Source organism: Apus apus, chromosome 2 (assembly GCF_020740795.1).
Source record: "Apus apus isolate bApuApu2 chromosome 2, bApuApu2.pri.cur, whole genome shotgun sequence".
Classification (NCBI taxonomy): Eukaryota; Metazoa; Chordata; class Aves; order Apodiformes; family Apodidae; genus Apus; species Apus apus.
Window position 1 is genome coordinate 17,371,456 of NC_067283.1, and position 18,076 is coordinate 17,389,531.

Consider the following 18,076-nt stretch of genomic DNA (forward strand, 5'->3'; position numbering starts at 1 on the left):
GCTGTTTGGAGATTATGAAAGACCTTTTGAATGGTCTAGCATGTAAATTCAAAACCTGTGGGTAACTTTTGTGCAAGTGGTGAACATAATTCTCTTGGTGAGAGCTTTTTGCTCATGTAAGTGAAAGCAAGGGAGCTAGAAGATGAGTTAGCACTGTATGGGCTCTGTATTGGTAAGAGTGCTAGGAACTAGTCCTCTGGTCCATGAACTGGTGGTACCTTAGCTGGCCATGTTTGGCCTACAGGGAATCTCTGTATGAGGAGTGAGACCTGCTTTAGACTTGACCATGTTGTCTTCTTGGAATGGTGCCTGGCCTGGGCAGTTCCTTGAAGTGAGCTTGGGAGCGTCCTTCAGCCCACTTGGCCAACGTGGTGAGCACTAAGCCAGCAGTCAAGCTTGCATCCTTGTTTGCTTTTATTTAGCAGCAGGGACACGGGTGTGCAAGCTGTAGCATCTTGCTAGCAATGCTAGATCCTCAGCTGTAGGCTGCAGAGCAAATAAATGGTTAGCAGCTGTCATTCCCCATCCCCATATCCCTGGTGTGAGCTTTACTTAACTCCGCCAATGCTTATACTGCTGAAAAGCCAAAGAAAGGAAGGGGGAAACAGAGTGGTTGTCCCATGGCTATGCCTGAGTACCTCTGGGGCTGGGCATGACTACTGCAGGAAGAACATCCCTGAGCTTCAGCTTGTCTCAACTGAAAGTAGATTGAATTGTGGGATGTCACATAAACATTTTTTTTTTTTAATGACTCACCTGGCACGTCCCTGGATGAAGCATCCCTGTTCTGACATGTATCCTGAAGTTCCTCTTGTGTCCATCACTGCCCTCCCTGCTGGCTCCTTCCAAGAGCCTGTCCTCTCCCACTGCTTTGACCAGGTACTCCCCTCTGCTCCCAGGGCTGAGCCTGGCATCTTTTGCCTTGCATGGCTCCAGCCTGTGAGGAGTCTGGCTCCCTGGCACAGAGTACTCGTGGGTTGTGCTTTATTGTAGCAGATCCTGGTCTTTGCTGTCTCCTGGAGGCCTGTGCTCACGCAGCCCCTGCAGTGTGCAAACGTAGTAGGGACCATCTGCACAAAAGCAAGAGGGGCCAGCACTGCTGTCTGTCCTGGGATAAAAGGGTGTCTCTCTGTGCTGTGAACTTGTTAAAAAAATGTTGGAGATAAGGATCTGCAACTCTCAGGTGAAGAGGGAATGTAACAGCCAGAGATTGTCTCGGTTACTGTTGCACTCTCCGACGCTACCAATGATGTTCTCCTTGACATCAGTAAAGACAGGGACTGCAGGGCCTCTGGGGTGAGGGCCAGGCCTGGGCACCCTGACACACCTGCATCATCTTGGAGAGCCAAGAAAGTCCCCTGCCTCTTCCTGGTTGGTCAAATAATTCACCTAAAGCAAAGATCCCACCAAGGAGTGGGGTCAACAGCAGAACATGTGGTGTGACACATCGGAGTGGGGTGGGATGGGGTAAGCCTCATTTGAACTGTGGTGTCAACAGCCTTTCAGTGCTCCTTGTTTATTCTCAAGTGGTGGCTCCTGCAGGCAGTGCCCTAGCTCTCTGCCACCTGTGCAGCTAGGCAGCTGGCTCTTAGCAGCTCTCACACATACAAGCTTGTAAAACCTTGTACTTAAGGTTGTAATTAAAATGCTTTTACATTTTTTTCAATTTGAAAACCAGGGAGGACTATTAACCACAACCACCTTTGCCCATAGGAAGAAAGGCATGTGGTTCGTCACCTCATCAGTGTGTTCAGGTTTGTTTTCTGGTTGGTTGTTTTTTGTTTGTTTTGTAGTGACTTCAAAAGGAAAGGTACTTTATAGAGATGTGGTTCTAGCCTTTGTATTTCGGCCAGTCTGTTATGCAGGTATGTGGCTACTGACAGACCAACCTTAAGCCAAAACTAAGACTAAAAATGACCCAAAACCTTCCCAGGCAGTGGCACTGCCACCACCTTGTCATTCCCTTGCCTCCCACCACCACTTCTAGACCTTCGACTCCATTTTGACAAATAGCAATGAACTTGACCCCTGTTCTGTCAGTTGCTTTTATGTATTTATTTATTTAGACCCCACACTTTGCTTTCTATGTTTTTTGTATTGAAAAATACAGAAATATATTACTTATGTCTTAGAAGATCATGTGCATAAGAAGAGGCAAAAACTGGAAGAAATAAAGACTAGCAGGTATAAGCAAAAACTTAAGATATTTGAAGTGGTACCAATTGCCAGTAAAATGCCTGCTCATTAACTATGACGCTTTGGGCAAATAGAAAATAGAAGCTACTTTTATTTAAGAACTAACAATGCTGCCTAAATGAACAACAAAGAACTAAAATGGGAGAACAAATGAAAAAATGTAGGAGGAGACATTCTTATCAGGTATAAGATAATTACAAAGTCGTTCAGAAGACAGGCTATTTCTAGGTACAGTTTGAAGACAAATGTTAACAAATGGGGGGTGAAAAATCCCTGCTTACCAAAGGAAGCATACAAGATTTTGAAATAAAAATTTCTTTGTCTAAGATTAACCAAATACATGATTTAAAGGAAGTAACTCTGAGTGCTGACAGGTATGGCTGCAGTTGTGTATGGAAGCAGGAGACTGTAACATTTGGGGTGACACTGTCTGAAAATGGCCCTGGTTCTGCCTTGCAGCTCAGAATAATCTAACTGATCTTTTACTTTTTAAGACAGACTGTTAAAAAAAAGGGGTCTTTTTATTGAAGAAAACCCCACAGTTGGGGTTTTTCTGATGAAGAACCTTTAAGGGGAATTCTGTGAAAGGGATCTTCCCACTTCTCAAAACAGACATGAGAACACTGTATTATTTTTATCTTCACTCCAATTCTTCTAGAGAGGCAGCCACAGGAGATGCTTTTCACTTGCTGGCCAGCTCTGTGAGTGCTGCTCCACCATCCCTGGCTGTCCTGATGGAGCAAGGAAGACTCTACATCCAATTCCTGCCTCAGCCTAATGCTGAAATGGTAGTTAATGGTGAGGGGGGGAAGGGGGGAAGGAGCAGGTTATAGTGACAGAGGGCACCCCAACTTTCTTTTTGATAACCCCAGTAGGAACTCTGAAGGAGAATTCCTCCAGAAAGAGCATGATGCAGCACAACGTTCCATGATGCCTCACAAAACCAGCTAGAGCTTGAAGTCCACCTGCTCCCAGAGTTCAGGAGCTGCTGCCTCTTTTCTTCTCAAGAGCTTTCATTAGGTCAGACATGAAATCTGCTTGCCTGCCTCCACCCCCAATGGGAGGAGGCCCAGCTGACTGTGGCTCTCCAGCTTGTCCTGTGTTTTCTAGCCTTTTTGAAGGAAGTGGCACAGGTTTCTTTGTTGGAGGTGGTGGCTTAGTGGAAAGAGGTGGAGGTGGAGGGGGTAATGGCAGGTCTCCATTACCACTGCTGGAGGCTGGTGGTGGTGGAGGTACAAAATCAGGAGGAGATTCGCAGAAATCAGACGGTGATGGTGGTGGAAACTCCATCTTCAATGGAGGTGGTGGTGCTGGAAAGCTGTCTGGATCTGAGAGGTAAATGCCACTGTCTCGTTTGACTTTGGAGGGTAGAACTGGTGAAACAGAACTAGCAGATGACCGCCTCTCAGGTGGAGGAGGAGGCTGCAGGGAGTTCCTCCTACTCTCGGATTTCTGTAGCCTCATCACTGACTGTGCCAGACCACGTGCCTCGATGTGATTTGACTTAGCCTTTAAAAAGTAGAAGAAATAAAAGGACAAGAGACAGTCAGTGCACGTGCAAACTACTGCCCCTGCCCAAGAACAGTGGAAAGACGTGAGGATACGTGAGAAGACCGCAGTAGGCAGGCAGCAAAATTAAGCAGACCACATTTTGCCTTTTCTTTCTGGAGCTGCCCTCAGCGTTCTGCCAGTGGAAACCTCCATGTGGACAGTATTCATAGAGCTGCTTTGGGTGCTGTCCTCAGAAAACAAGTGCTTGTAAAATTTCAGAGAATTACAGTTAGTTAGAAGACATATGAAGATACTTTCTTAATGTTCCACCCTGTGGTTCATTCCCTGAGAACATGAAGACTTAAAAAAAATAATAAAAAAAAAATCTGTGCTATGTTTTTACATCCAAAAATACTGAGCAAGACTTGAGAACATAAAAAGCAGGTGTAGTTTGGGCTCTCATCCCTATCTCCCATTCTAGCTGTGACTGCTGGATCTCTGGATGAAGCAAAAATAATCAAGTCACCTGTTTCTAATGAAGTCACCAAATTCATTAGACACAACAGCAGTGAACTGGGAAGAAGGTGGAGAAATCTGGGAATTTAAAGTTTACACGTGTCTGGAATCAGTGTCCTCAGCCCTAGTACTGCCCTGGGTCCCTCTGTGCCAGCGGGAGAGCGCTGCACGGCGCTGTGGAGAGAGGCAGGCGGGGAAGCCTGTCACCCTTCTGTCGCCCTTCTGTCACGACCCTGTGTGCTGCACTGCAGGGACAAGGGCCATGATAAGCCTGGGGAAGGGTGTCTTCTGCCTGCTGGGCAAGGCGCATGCACACACTCCCTCCACTTTTGAAACAACAGTGTGGCAAAATGGTCCCTGAAGCTACCAAGTTCCAGTCATGTCCGCAAGGTCACGAGATGTTCAACCCTTCTGACAACTTTTTTGAAGGAAATATGAATCCAAGCATCATCCATCATACAAGTTAAGAAAAAAAACCAGGATAGCAGTACATTATGGAGATACTTGTTTTGACAAAATGTTATGTGACTTTTCTTTTACATTGTGTTTGCTGGTGGACACTGAAATAAACAAAGCCTATTTGGTGATATCTGGAGATAATCTGCTCTTTTTTTCAGGTAGCAGCTGGTAGCTGTTGACAACTACTACACAAACATGCTGTCTATTCTTGTCAACCTGCGGAGACGTTTGCTGTCCTGAAAACAAAGCTTTGAAACACATTCATTCGGTTCCTGTTACACTAATTTATCAGTTCAGCTCCAGCTAGCTCCGCAGCACAGTGCACGCTGAAAGACTTCAGCTTGATTCGTTGGTCCCAGGCTTGTAGCAGCTGTGAGATGAAGATGGCAACGTTTGCTTCTGCTGGCGAATGGTGCTCTGCAACCCTGCAGTCAGCAGTACTAATTCTGGCATTAGCTAAGTATAACATGCTTGCCTTCTCTTCCTCACTCTCCTTGCCTAAAAGATAGAAGTAAATGAGACACAGGAGGAGGGAACCACTGGCTGAATTCTGAGAATGTGATCTAGTCCAGAGGAAGTGAGGCTCAGAACAGAGAAACAGATCTTTTTAAAGGAGGAACTCAAAGATAGAAACAAGAAGCATAGGACACATAATGCAGGTGACAGAAAAATTCTAGAATTTCATTTCACTTGTCCTGTGCACTTTATGCATGATGGAGGGAGTGAACAACGAACTGCAAACAGTAGGGTTTATTTTTCTGTAGGATGTTTTTAAAGTCCTCCTACTGTAGCCTACAGCCAGAGATGGTGCAAGTAAACAAAATCTGGAGCTTAACCAAGGAATACATTTAGAGGCTAAGGAAAACGTATTTTTTTCCCCTTCTTCACACTTCCTCTTCTTAGACACCACAGCATTTGCTGCTGAAAACGCTACTGTATCCTTTGTGTTACTAAGGCAAGACCTGTTTTCTGGCAGAAACAGAAAACAGCACCACAGTTCCGACAGCACAAAGTCTTTGAGAGTCCCCAACAGGCACATTCCTGTTCCTGCTACATGAAGTTACACCTGGCATGGTTATGCTGGATGGGCTGTGCCTTCACCACCTGTCCAGGCGAAGGGGCAGCCAGGAACCAGCCGCTTCGCCCAGGAGCCAAACGCTTGCAACAAAAGCACGCTGGTGCTCTGAGGGGGGAAGATGGTGGGTGAAGAAAAACAAACTTGGAGAAAGTGTTCACAGGTGACATTTAACTGGTGCAGTGCTATTAACCACTGACCTGTACCTCTGGTGTATCCACTTTCTTCTGAGTTTCTGACAATTCTGCACTGGGACGATGAACAATTTGGGGAATCTGTCCATTTGGCTGAACAACACCTGTGACAAGGGAAGAGAGTGTGACATTTTTGTCCTACTAACTGGATCAGGGAATAGAAAACTCACACAAAAGCTGTAAAAGCATCTATCCAACGTTCACCAAGGAACCACTTGTTACTGGTTTTCTTATACATAATAGAATCTATGAGGATGCCTGTTTTCTACTTCTGGCTTATTTGTGATTTTTCGTATAGTTTCGTATCAATAACAGTCAGGAGAGCTGAAGGTTTGAAAACCTATACAGAGGCTGATCCCTTTTCTTTAGTAAATTAACAAAGAGCTCTGAATCTTCTCCCCCATCTGGAATCATGGAAATTTGTGAGCTTCACCCTCTTCTCAGATTAGTGAAAATCTGCCAGCTAGTTAAGTTAAAGCTCTGCAAAATGTCTACCCACCATTACTGTGTTTGCAAGGGATATGCATAAATAACCCAATACTCTCAAATGGAGTAAGTGAATGCAAGACCAAAGGACAAATTTGTGGGTTTAATTACAAAAAAGTCCCCAGCACCTGTATAGTCTGATGAGAATTAAATAAACTCTGTAGTCTAGGATTTTTGGAAGCTGCATATGTCAAAGTAGTAGACAGTATTTGCTTGGTGCCTAGATACATGTATTTGTAAACCTTAACAACTTAGCTCTATTATAATTTACAGTCCTGAGATCCAGTGAATTCCATTCATGTACTTGGATGCTAATGAACCCTTAGCTGTCTACAATATGTCTAAGCACAATGATGGTTTTAATCTTAACATGAACTAATCTGATTAGCAAAGAGGTTCCATTAATATGATAAGAAATAGAATAAATTTATTGCCATGCCTGCAAATCACACAACTGACAGAGAAGTAAGCAGCTTTGCAGTGTACTGGGGCTATTTAAGTTTCAAGAGACGACAGAACATGGTCTGAAGCCCCTGTGCCTGCATGTTTTATGCCCGTGCCTGCAAGTCGTTTGGCATATTTAAACCAAAGTACCATTTTGATAATGCAAACTAGTCTGTTAAAGGACTAACACAGAAGTTCAATAAAGAGATAAAACCAATCTCATGGCTGTAAATGCTCAGTGGAGAAAGATGTAAATCCCTGGGTTCTGTGGCCATGCCCTCAAGTGAAGCAAGTTACTGCCTCCTCACTTTGTCTGCTGTGCATAGCAGAGCTAGAGTTTGGGCTTCTCCCTGCTCAAAGGTGTTGCTGCCTTCAGTCATGCTGACATTTAACTATATGAGGGTCAAGAGAGATCTACTCCATATGGTGTATGTAAGGTATAGTGTTCTATTTGGTACATAGATATCTAAGACTTGGGACATGGCTAAATGGTGTTGTTTTCTTCTTCTGTTAATGGATTTCATGAACTATCCAAAATTTGAAAGTAACATCCTGCCACATAACCTGCACAGAAGCTATGCACAAAGTCTGCCAGCTAAAGGACACCCAGTCAATCCAATATGAGAGTTCAGGCATTACATTAACAAGATTTATTTTTAATTTAAATGTTACAGTATTCCCTGCAAGTCAATGTCTCCAAAATTTTCTGTTGAATTAGTATTTGTTTTGAGAAAAAAAAAAGTCCAAATATAATGCAAAATACAGATACGCAAAATATATAATGCGAAATACTGAGCTTTGTAGTGATACGAACACCAGAATAAAGCAACATCCCCCCATATCTTTCAAACACCATGACATTGTGCTGGTACACAACACACACAGTTTCCTCAGTGTCCAAAGACACACAGAGTGAGGCAGAGAAGCAAACTACATACCCTGCCTGGGTGTGCCTGGCACCTGGGACACAGCAGAACTGCAGACTGTGCACTCTGGGGTATGTGTGAGCACACAAATCTGGCTCCAGCAGCCTGATCAGGGAATACAGGCCACATGAGATGTGACAACAGAAGTGCCACCTACCTTCCTGAGCACTGCTTTGGGCTGCCAGTGACGTTAACAGAGTACAGCCCTCTCCTAAGCTCTCACAGGACTGTAGTTTCCTGTAGCAGATTTTAGTCTCTACTGAAATCAGACCATATAAATGGCCCTGCAGCCATGTGAAAACAGAACAGATAAATTTGCCAGTCACAAGTGCTGTTCCCCAGGGCTCAGTGCTGGAGCCAGTTCCCTATGATATCTCTACCAATGGTCTGGATGAGGGGATCAAGTGTATCTTCAGGAAGTTTGCAGAGGATACTAAGCTGGGAGGGAGCATTAATCTGCTTGAGGGTAGGAAAGCTCTACAGCAGGACCTGGACAGACTGGATTGATGGGCTGAGGTCAATTGTATGAGGTTCTACAAGGCCAAGAGCTACACTGGGCTGTCTAGAACAAGATACTGTCTTTCTGAATACATGAGATACTCTGAACACATTATGTATTCTGAACAAATACTCTCTGCAACACTGATTATGACAGAGGAAGACAGTACATGTGATTTCAACTTTGGTGATGGCATCAGTACCTGCTGATAAGAATCCTGCAGGGGCAGCTGGTTCCACCGTCCCTTGATTTGTCCACCGAGAGGACAAGCCAGCTTTCTTCACTGCACATTTGTAATTATCATACAGCATCTTGCCATACTGCAAAACAACCCAAACACCACAATAAGCATGGTGTTAAGCCTGAAATAGGCCACGCATTCATTTTGCTCTCAGACAACTTTTCTGACTCCATTCCTTCCTACCTAGTTTTGTTAAAAAGGAGCTTTCTGCAAGTGCTGTGCCTATATCTGTAGAGGGCCAGGTGGCACCTCTGTACTAGCACAATACAACATGAATCCCTGTGACCAAACACAGTCCTACTGCTACCATTCTCATATTTCATGTTCATTTCACTATTTGTAAACATCTTGAGACATGGCTTTAAAAGCACCTGTTCTCAACAAATATCTTTTTGCAATGCTTTCCAACACTCTGGAGACCTGGGACATTGAATCCAGGGCTCTAGAGCAAAGAGCTCAGTCAGTGTAAGACCCAAAATAATTTGATTCACCCCATACCTTTGTTGGATATCACCCTGCAGCAGAACTAGCAGGAAATAATATACAAGTGCCAGGAGTGGGTCTGTATAGCCAGGTACAGCCAGTATGGGCTGGGCTACATATAAATAATCTCCATTAATACACTGTGCAAACCAAAATGGTCTGTGAATTCAGATCTTTTTGAAAAGGGTGTGGCAGACAATTTGGGCAGAACTGTTTAGAAAATGTCACAGCTGGACTGACAAGACCTTGCACATCTTTAACCGCAGCATAATACTATTGTGCCAGAAAACCGTGGAGTGAGTTTTACAATTACACAAGTTTTGTAGCTATGGATTTCACTTAGGTAACGGGAAAAACACACTGAGAACTAGGGTACAGGAACATTCAGCAAATCTGTCCCGGTCATGCCCTTTTGCTCTTCCCTTCTATGGTAAAATTAGCTCGTATGTCCATTCTTGTCACAGTATTTCCAGTTGAGGTGATGAGTAACCTGAGGAAGACAGGATTTTATAGAAAACATATTTAACTAAATTTACTTTTAATCTTACCTTGGCAATTCTTATTCCTGTTACCCACTGGTGCAGAGTTGCTTTATCATCACAGCATAAGTACTTGATATAGTGTGACTCCTTTTGAATCTGGGGATGCTGAAATAAAGAAAAACACAAAAATTAAGTCACTATACAAAAGTGTGAAGGCACAGGGACCTCAGTGAGAACACTGCCTTCCGGCACCCTGTAAACTTGAAGATGATTTGGGAAAAAAAAGCAGCAGCAGAAATAGAGTATAAGAAAATATATAAAAGATGGTCATTATGAATTGTACATGAGTTGCCACTGGCAGCATCTGCTTGAAATTATTTTAATTAATTGTTTTATGAATTCAAGGGCTACAGAAATCTAATAGTGATCTAGAGTTCAATGGAGTCTACAAATGCCATGGTTCAAGGTCTAACACTCAATGTATAAACACTGGGAGGAAGTCTGATTCTCTTTATGTTTTATCATCTGTAAAACTGAATGCTGATCATAATTAGTTTTCAAAGAGTATGTTAAATTTGTTTAAGCATAAACTATCAGCTGAAACAGATTTTTCCTTTTAACTGACTGCCTTTCTTTGGGCCTAAATCTAACTTGCTTCCTGTATGTTTTTATTCTGATTTATCTTTTTTGTCAACACTTTTGTAATGCTGCCTTATGTTCTAGGTAGAGGACCATTCAAAATGCAACACCATCAGAAGTAATCTCTTTTGTTTGTTTGTATCAGGAACCTTTACAATTTTTAAGCCTTTTTTGTGCTTTTGGACACAATTTAGGATCTCTTCCCCTTACTGATGAATGAAGTAGTGGTATGTGGTGATGTACCACTGCAACTCAAAGATCACCAAAATGCCAGGCTGACTACTTGCCTGAGCCTGAACATCTTATCTTCTCTAAGACTCTGCAGGAATTTGGTTCCCTTGCTCCAGGAGAGAAGGCTGTAAGTCTTTAGTACTTTGGATGGAATACTGCCATCTCTTGATGCACAAGGAAACCAAAGGAAAAGGCTTCATTATCCCTCATTTATATGTTCATTCCTATTTATGTTCTTATAAATTATAGGTGCACAGTTAGTGAAATCTCATGAAGGCACAAAGAGCAGCCAAATATGCTCCAAGGATTCACAGCTGTCAAACCACCCTCTTTTCATCCAGGGCAGCTGAAAACTCAAAGCATACCTCCACCCAGCAGCAAGGACACTGGCCTTCCACACATCATTAAGCCCTGAAAACACAGCTGTGCTGGATGTGGGGAACTCAAGGATCCTTGCAGTGCAGGGTGCTGTGAGCAGCCTGCCAGCCCAGGGCTGATGTGGGTGCCAGATGTCTCCTTGCAGATCCCAGCTGCCAAACCCTGGCCACAGCTGGGTGATCCAAGGGTTCAAAAGCAGAGTTGAATACACAGATCTTGCACCTCAGCCACGTGTCCCTGCTTCCCTCTCAGTACTGCAGACACCAGGCTTCCCTTGTGCTGATGAACTGTTCATGAGGCCACATTGTGATTATAAAAAAAAAAAAAAAAGGAACTGGTCAGGGTTAAATATAACCCATTTAATCACACTGTAGTTTTGTTTATTTTGTTTTAAACCCAGCAGTACACAGCATGGCCTTACATACAGCGTGGGGAAAAGAGGCACTATGGCTTGGGGAGAGAACAAGTAGCAAGGGATGGATGACTGGATGGGACCACACGAGCCAATATTGCTGCTGTGGCCCTGCATCATCAAATTATGCAGCAAGAGCAAACACAGCAAGGAGGTAACTGTGAGGAAGAACAAATCAAAGGGATATTAATTCTGAGGGGTCTCACACTGACAGATGTGTCCCAAGGCAGTGCTGTGGGTAACTGCATTGCAGCTCCCTGTGTGTTTGAACTCAGCTGCTCACACAGGTCACCCTGCTCGCTGTGTTTCTGCAAACACAGAGCTGGCCATCTCCTCTGGATGATGAATACACAAAGTCCACTTCAGCCCTCTGGAAGGGCCCACGGCTGCCTCATTCTTCTACCTTGCTCTTGGGCATTCTCAAGGTGACAGCTAGGGACATCTCACATTGCAAGCCCAGAGATGCCAGCTGTCACCAGCTGCCTTAACTGCAGAATAGGCACCATGCCCACGGCATGGTCCTGTGCCTCACCCACCTGGTACACTCACACACTCCCCTTCACACAGTTTAATGCGCAGGGCTGCATTTGGCTGCTATACACCTATGCCAGGTACCAAACAGGCAGTAACCAGGGCCTCCGGACAGGCAGCCTTCTCCAGCTCCCCCGTGTCTGCTTGTCCCTGTCTCCAGGAGCCTCAGGCAGCCTGAAGGCTGCTCAGAGTGAGCCTCACTGCTGCAATATGTGTTCAGAACACAATACCTGACAAACTGCATTTCTTTCCACCTTTTCTCCATTATGTCACCAAACTAAGTGAAAACCACTAGAGAATTCAGTTGGAATGGCATCTTTAAAAGCAAACTGTAAACATACACTTGTGTGTACTCTGTGAGGCAGAGCACATCCTATAGACTTGGATTAGGTTATCACCAACAGAGTCAAAAGAACCAGGAGGTACAAACAAAGGCACTGCAACCTTGGGTAAACTGAATTCTTCAAGCACTTTTTAATCAGCAACTAGCAATTTTGTTCTAGTGTGTTAAGGTCCTACTGAATCCAGCAGATGGCACCCAAAGCTTTCAAAAATGAAAAAAGCAAGGATTTTTGTTTTCCTCCTTTTTTCATGACAACAAAGTCCAGTGGGTCTACATATCTCCTCTCATTCTCAAACCACATCTACCAATAGTTTTTATATACAAGAATCACCCCACCCCCAAAAAAACCCCAACCAACCAACCAAAAAAAAACCAACAACATTTTTATAATTTAACAAATTGTTCACACAAACATCTGGAAGAAAGTGCACATTACATAAGCGAGGCAGAGGAGGACATGTCACAGAGCAAAGTAGGTACTGGTGATGCTCACAGACACAGCCCTGCCATGGGGATATGCTGCAGACCTCCCCTCGAGGGCACCCTAGAGAAACACCAGTTTCACAAGAACACTCGCACTGTGTCAGATCAAAGGTCCTCAAACTCAGTATCTGGACTTTGACAGTGGCCAAAATGGAGACTGAGGCATGTATGATACTTCCTGCTCTGTACTCTTCCTGTCTGCAACTATCTTCAGGTCAGGGGATTTTCTGAGCTGGATGGGATTTTCTCTCTATTCAGGTTCAATGGATTTCTCCTCCCGGTACCTCAGCGTTTTGAGCCCAGAGAGTTCTGTCATCCACAACATCTAGCAACAATTTTCCTAGGTCAGCTACACAGTTTTTGAAGAACCACCTCCTTGTGCTCTCAACCTGACTACTGCTACCTTTGGGGAATGTTCTTGTTTTGGAAGAGACACTGAATGGCTGACCCCTATCCACACCTCTCCATGCTGCTCCTGAGCCCAGAGATCTGCATCACATTCCTGGCAAGCCAGATCTTTTCCAGCCTATAGGCTTCTAGTCTCTGCAGTCATTTTTCAAGTCTGTGTCATTCCTTACCTTTGCTTATCCTTGTTGCTCCTCCTTGATCCTTCTCCAAGTTTATAATATCCTCCGAGATGAGAGGGCCAGAACTGCACAGGTGAGAGGAAACCATGGACTTCTGCCACGGTATGGCAGTGTTTGCTGATTTATCATCTATCCCTTTCCTAATAATTCCTAATGCTTGATTTACGTATCTGACCATCACTGAGCACTGAAAACAAAGCTCTCATCAAGTTGTGCACCACAGCAGCATCTTGTTCCTGAATGGTACAGGTCAGCTGAAAGTCAGTATTTCACAGGCGAAGTTCTGATCACTTTTTTCCTTATGCACATTAGTGTGTGTATACCTAGACTATATGCTTCTTAAGATTTTATTGTCCATAACCTCAGGCTCACAATGGTCTTTGGGAATTCTTCAGTCTGCCCTTTCCTCAACAATCTGAATAATGTATCATCATCAGTAAGCTTCCTCACCTCACTGCTTACCCTACCGATGAATATTTTGAGACTGGGGGGTTCTGATCACCATGAGAAGTTGAGAGGGAACTGCCAATGAACAAAGCTAGTGTCCTGTGCCAGACATCAGGGGAGTTATTTACTGCCTACCCTCCATCCTGTGTTTTACTAGCTATTGTCTCCACTGGGCAATCCATCTTAACTACTGACATTCACCAGTGGGACCTTTTCCAAATTACCCCAATCAGTTCCTTGATTAAATTACTCCAATCAGCAACCATGATGAAATGCAGTCACAAGTATATTCTGTCAATTAGGGACCAAACTAGCAAGTTGCTGAAGACACAGCTCTCTTAAGGAAGGTTAAACACCTCAGAGCCATGCAGGCAGTCTGTATCTTCGCTTCATAACACCTAAGAACTGTACTGTATCTCGCTTTCCCAGAAGCAGTGCAGCACTGGCTTTCTTTCTGTATAGCTTTACCAATGACACTTAAAACATAACTTTGTACTGGACCCATAGCCCACTGAGGCTGGGCCTCCTTATACCTTTCTTGGGCTTTGGATAAGGCATTAGGAGGACTGCTGCATGCTGCCAGTGAAGAGGTTGCCTGCTGCTGCTGTGTGCAAGGCCAGACCACAGGACCAAACACCAGCAGCACCAAACACCAGCAGAACCAAACACCAGCAGCACCAAGCTGAATACTGAAGGTAAAAGATTATTAGAAAGTGGCTCAGATGGAGGCATTTGGCTTCCTGTGGTTTTTAGACGTGCCCCACCCCAGCAGCTTGCTCACTTGGGAAGAACTGTACCATACTGAAATTACTTTGGGAGTACAAATGGCAGAAGTCTCTGCTGTTGACGCTGACCTTTACAAGCTCAATTCTCCACTAAAAACTTCAGGTTGCACGAAAAAATCTATTAGATAATACATAAAAATGTTGTAGCAGGATAACCAACTCAGAGAAGAATCTAGACAGCTAAAAGTCACTGAAAATAATGACTTGGTGTGAAGATCTATGTGAACCAATTTCGTCCTTTCACAGCTCCTGTGTCTCAGGACAGTTTTTTAGTACAGCACACAGATGTAAGGAGCTGTAGTCACTACCCAAGTCTGGTTTTGCTAGACTAGATCCACAGTCTAATAACCTCTGTAATAACCTCTCCATGAGACTAACAGAGATCATAATAATATTAATCACAACAGTCATGGGAGAAATACTGTATTTTAGGTGAAGTAACACTAACCTCAGTATGCTACAGCTTACACATCTCACACACAAACACAGACGAATTATTTTGTTACATGGTGCATACTCTGTCCTGAAAGGGTGATTAAAATAATCTGACCACAAAGTGAAAACATCTCCCCTGGAAAAGTTTATCACCTTTGCCTCTGAAACATGCAGCACCATAATGAATTATGAAAGACAACTGTTTAAAAAGCAATCACCCCAGAACTCACAGTTTAAATGAAAAATGGTAATACGCAAGTAGAAAGGGACTCCAGACTTCTTCTCACATAAAAAAATAGTGCTTTGAAATAAAATTAAAATGCAACATAAGTTGACTACAGTAAACTTTTTTCCTCTGTCAGTGTCAAAACTCTTATAAATGATGAATTAGTCTCATCATTTGGCCTGATGTTTTGAAGTGCTGGACAGCTGTCCAGTTACTTATTGAGGCCCGATCACCTCAAATGCCAGGCTGCAAAAAGACGTGCAGTGTTCCACCCGGAAAAGCACTGAAAAGGTTTGGAACAGAATCTAATGTTCTCCTCTGACCCACTGTCTCCCCTGAATGTATCAACTGTTCAGAGATAAAGAAAGCAGAAGCACCTGAATATAAAGAGCTTATTTTCTGGAGAGATTTTAAAAAATCTTTTTGCACAGATTACATTTTCAGATATAAAGTGCCTAAGGAAAAAAAAGATAGAACACATTGAAAACCTGAAGAAATGGGAACTGAATGATGTGGTTTCTATGGTTTGTGCCAAAACAAATTACTAAAGGCCATGTGTGCATGAAATTAGAGATTATCCCAATAAAATGTTCTGCTTTTCCTTCTTCCAACGCTGAAGATGAAAAGTAAACTGAAGTTATTCAGGCATCTCATTGGACTCCTTGCCCCAAAATATATGGATCATTGCTCAGTCTCTGAGGCAGAAACAACAGCCAGAAGCATAAAGAGTGACTAACTCTGGATCAAAAGCTTTGGCTTTAGGCCAGATTTTCACAAAATGGTCAATATTTTTGGATACCTTACCTTCTAGTGAGGAACTGGTGCTATGTTGAGCTAGCTTCTCAGAAAAACTGAGACTCTTCTGGCTCTCATGACTGCAAGTAGGATTAATACTCTGCCTTCCAAAAATCACACTGAAGTGGTTTAAATCTGCCATCTGCAATTAAATGTGGTCAAATTCCAATCCTATGCACTCCTGGCATTAAGATGACCAGGATTAGCTGATCTTCCCAAAAGATGTGTGAACTGTATAGATAAAACAGTAACTGTCCTACTATAAGGATATTATTATTTTGACTTACATTTGTCTAATGACAGAGGGAAAATTTTTAGGTTATTACAATATATATGTAATAGCCATTGTAACCCAAGAGAACTGCTTTATGCAGCAAATAGTATTTTCCAAAGCTATTACATTCTGCTTCTCTCTGTCCATTCTCTGTCTTTATTCTCCCCATAGCTCAAACACTGCTAATTGTCACCTTCTACTTTAACTGTCATGTGTTCAATGCATTATGTACATGACTCAATCTGCAATGGAGCATACCGGGTGTGAGGGAAGCAGGAACCATGAATGAAGTGACTAAATATCAAATTACCTGCTAAAATGATGCCACCATTGCAAACAGAAGCTATTCTTGAAAATTTAATTCCAAAATTTTTTAGATCATAAGAAATTTGTTTTAAAAATTGTGGTTTCCAAATGACACCAGGAAAACGTAGCTGTTTAGACTACACAATATAACGTACCCAGCTGTGGAAATAGAAGATCATTTGCCTTTGTCTCAGTTTATCCCCAGGAAACCATTTTTTTCATCCTAGATTAATTCAGCATTATGCACCATTACCTCCAGATTACTCAAGCACAACCAGCACCAATAAACTATAATTAAATCCACTCTTTGTCACAGGCACATCAGGCTGACTAAATCAGCAAATCTGCATATAGATTACCTTGCTATGTGTCGGCTTTGAGAGATTTTTCAACATGGTGTGACAAAACCAGCTCCTGGACTACAGCGCGCACACGCAGACACTCCTAATGCACAAAATGAACATCACAACCACAGTTTCTGCCCAGTGCAGTGGATGCTGTCGCCAGCATGATGAACAGATCCCTTTCTTCACGGTGCAATTTCTTGGTTTTGAAGGCTTTTAGCTTCAGAATATGAAATAAAACACAGAAGGTCTCATCCATTTCCACAGCATTTCCTAGGTAACGTAGTGGATGGTGAAAGAGAAGATCTACAATCTCTGCCCAAAAAATCACATTTGTAAATGCAAAGGCGACTGTGAAGAACTAAGCCTCTCCAACTTGTGCACTCGTCATGGACTGTGTGTGAAATTACTTTTGCTGTGAAGGAGAGAGATTCTTGTTCCCTCACCGTTTCTCCGTAGCCAGCACTCTCCACAGGGTGGCGGGGAGAACCGTGCTGCTACCCTCTTGCTGTAACCCTCTCCCTCCTCCTCTGCCTGGAACAGAGGGAGAGATCTGACCTTGACAGATGTAGGTTTGAGTGAGGGTCTTCCTTCACACTCGGCTGCCCTTTCCTTTCCTCTTCTCTGCATATGGAGATATCTATTAAGAAAAGACTCACTGTATCTGTACCCTCACATCAAAGTGAGGGTGGGATCTCGACCTTTTTGTAAGCATTACAATTTAGGCTGAGTAGAAAATAGGAAACATCTGCATGTTTACAGAAGCAGAGGATCCAAAAGTATTTATTTTATTCAGAGGCTTTATTTTTAATATGTTGAAGGTTGTGTTGTTTTTTGTTTTTTAAACATGTGACTTCCTTTGAGGGAAGAAGGTTTGTTTAGCAGTGGTATAGAACAATTAAATTTAAGAAGGTTACAGCTCAACACAGAACAAGTAGCTACTGGGAAATAAAAGAGTTCTTCAAGCTTTATAGTTGCCCCAAAGCCTAAGGATTCCTGAAAGCCAACTCCATCAGAGCCTCTGTGCCAGCTGCACTTTCATCCTGAGGACACAGCCACATCAGTTCTGGTTTGCTGCACAAGGACAGCTAAAAGTGACCCTGCTCTCTGACACCAACCAGCCAGCTGTGCTCTTTTCGGTTGGTCCCAGCTGGGCTTTCTGCTGCCTGAGAAGAGCTGATATGAGGAAGCAACTGCTTTGTTCAGTTACTGCAGTTGTGTCCTGAATCATCCTGAAAGAAAACTCCTCAATAAGCTCAGCAAAATGTTTTCTCTTTTGCTGGTAGACACTGTGATGTGCCACCCATTTCCCCATTATCTCTTCAGTGTCTTGATGGTAAACAAATAACCAAAATACACCCCATTTTT

General features: G+C 43.3%; 1 protein-coding gene across 1 annotated transcript in view; it reads right to left on the reverse strand.

The window, feature by feature from the left end:
* Nucleotides 1-2,269: 2,269 nt before the first annotated feature.
* APBB1IP (amyloid beta precursor protein binding family B member 1 interacting protein) overlaps nt 2,270-18,076 on the reverse strand; it is a 62,280-nt gene continuing 46,473 nt past the window's right edge. The window contains exons 11-14 of the mRNA XM_051612151.1: nt 9,559-9,657; nt 8,489-8,606; nt 5,938-6,035; nt 2,270-3,705 (exon numbers count right to left, since the gene is read on the reverse strand). Of these exons, the coding sequence (XP_051468111.1) occupies nt 3,175-3,705; nt 5,938-6,035; nt 8,489-8,606; nt 9,559-9,657 (846 nt within the window). The 3' untranslated portion in view covers nt 2,270-3,174. The remainder of the gene's footprint in view (nt 3,706-5,937; nt 6,036-8,488; nt 8,607-9,558; nt 9,658-18,076) is intronic.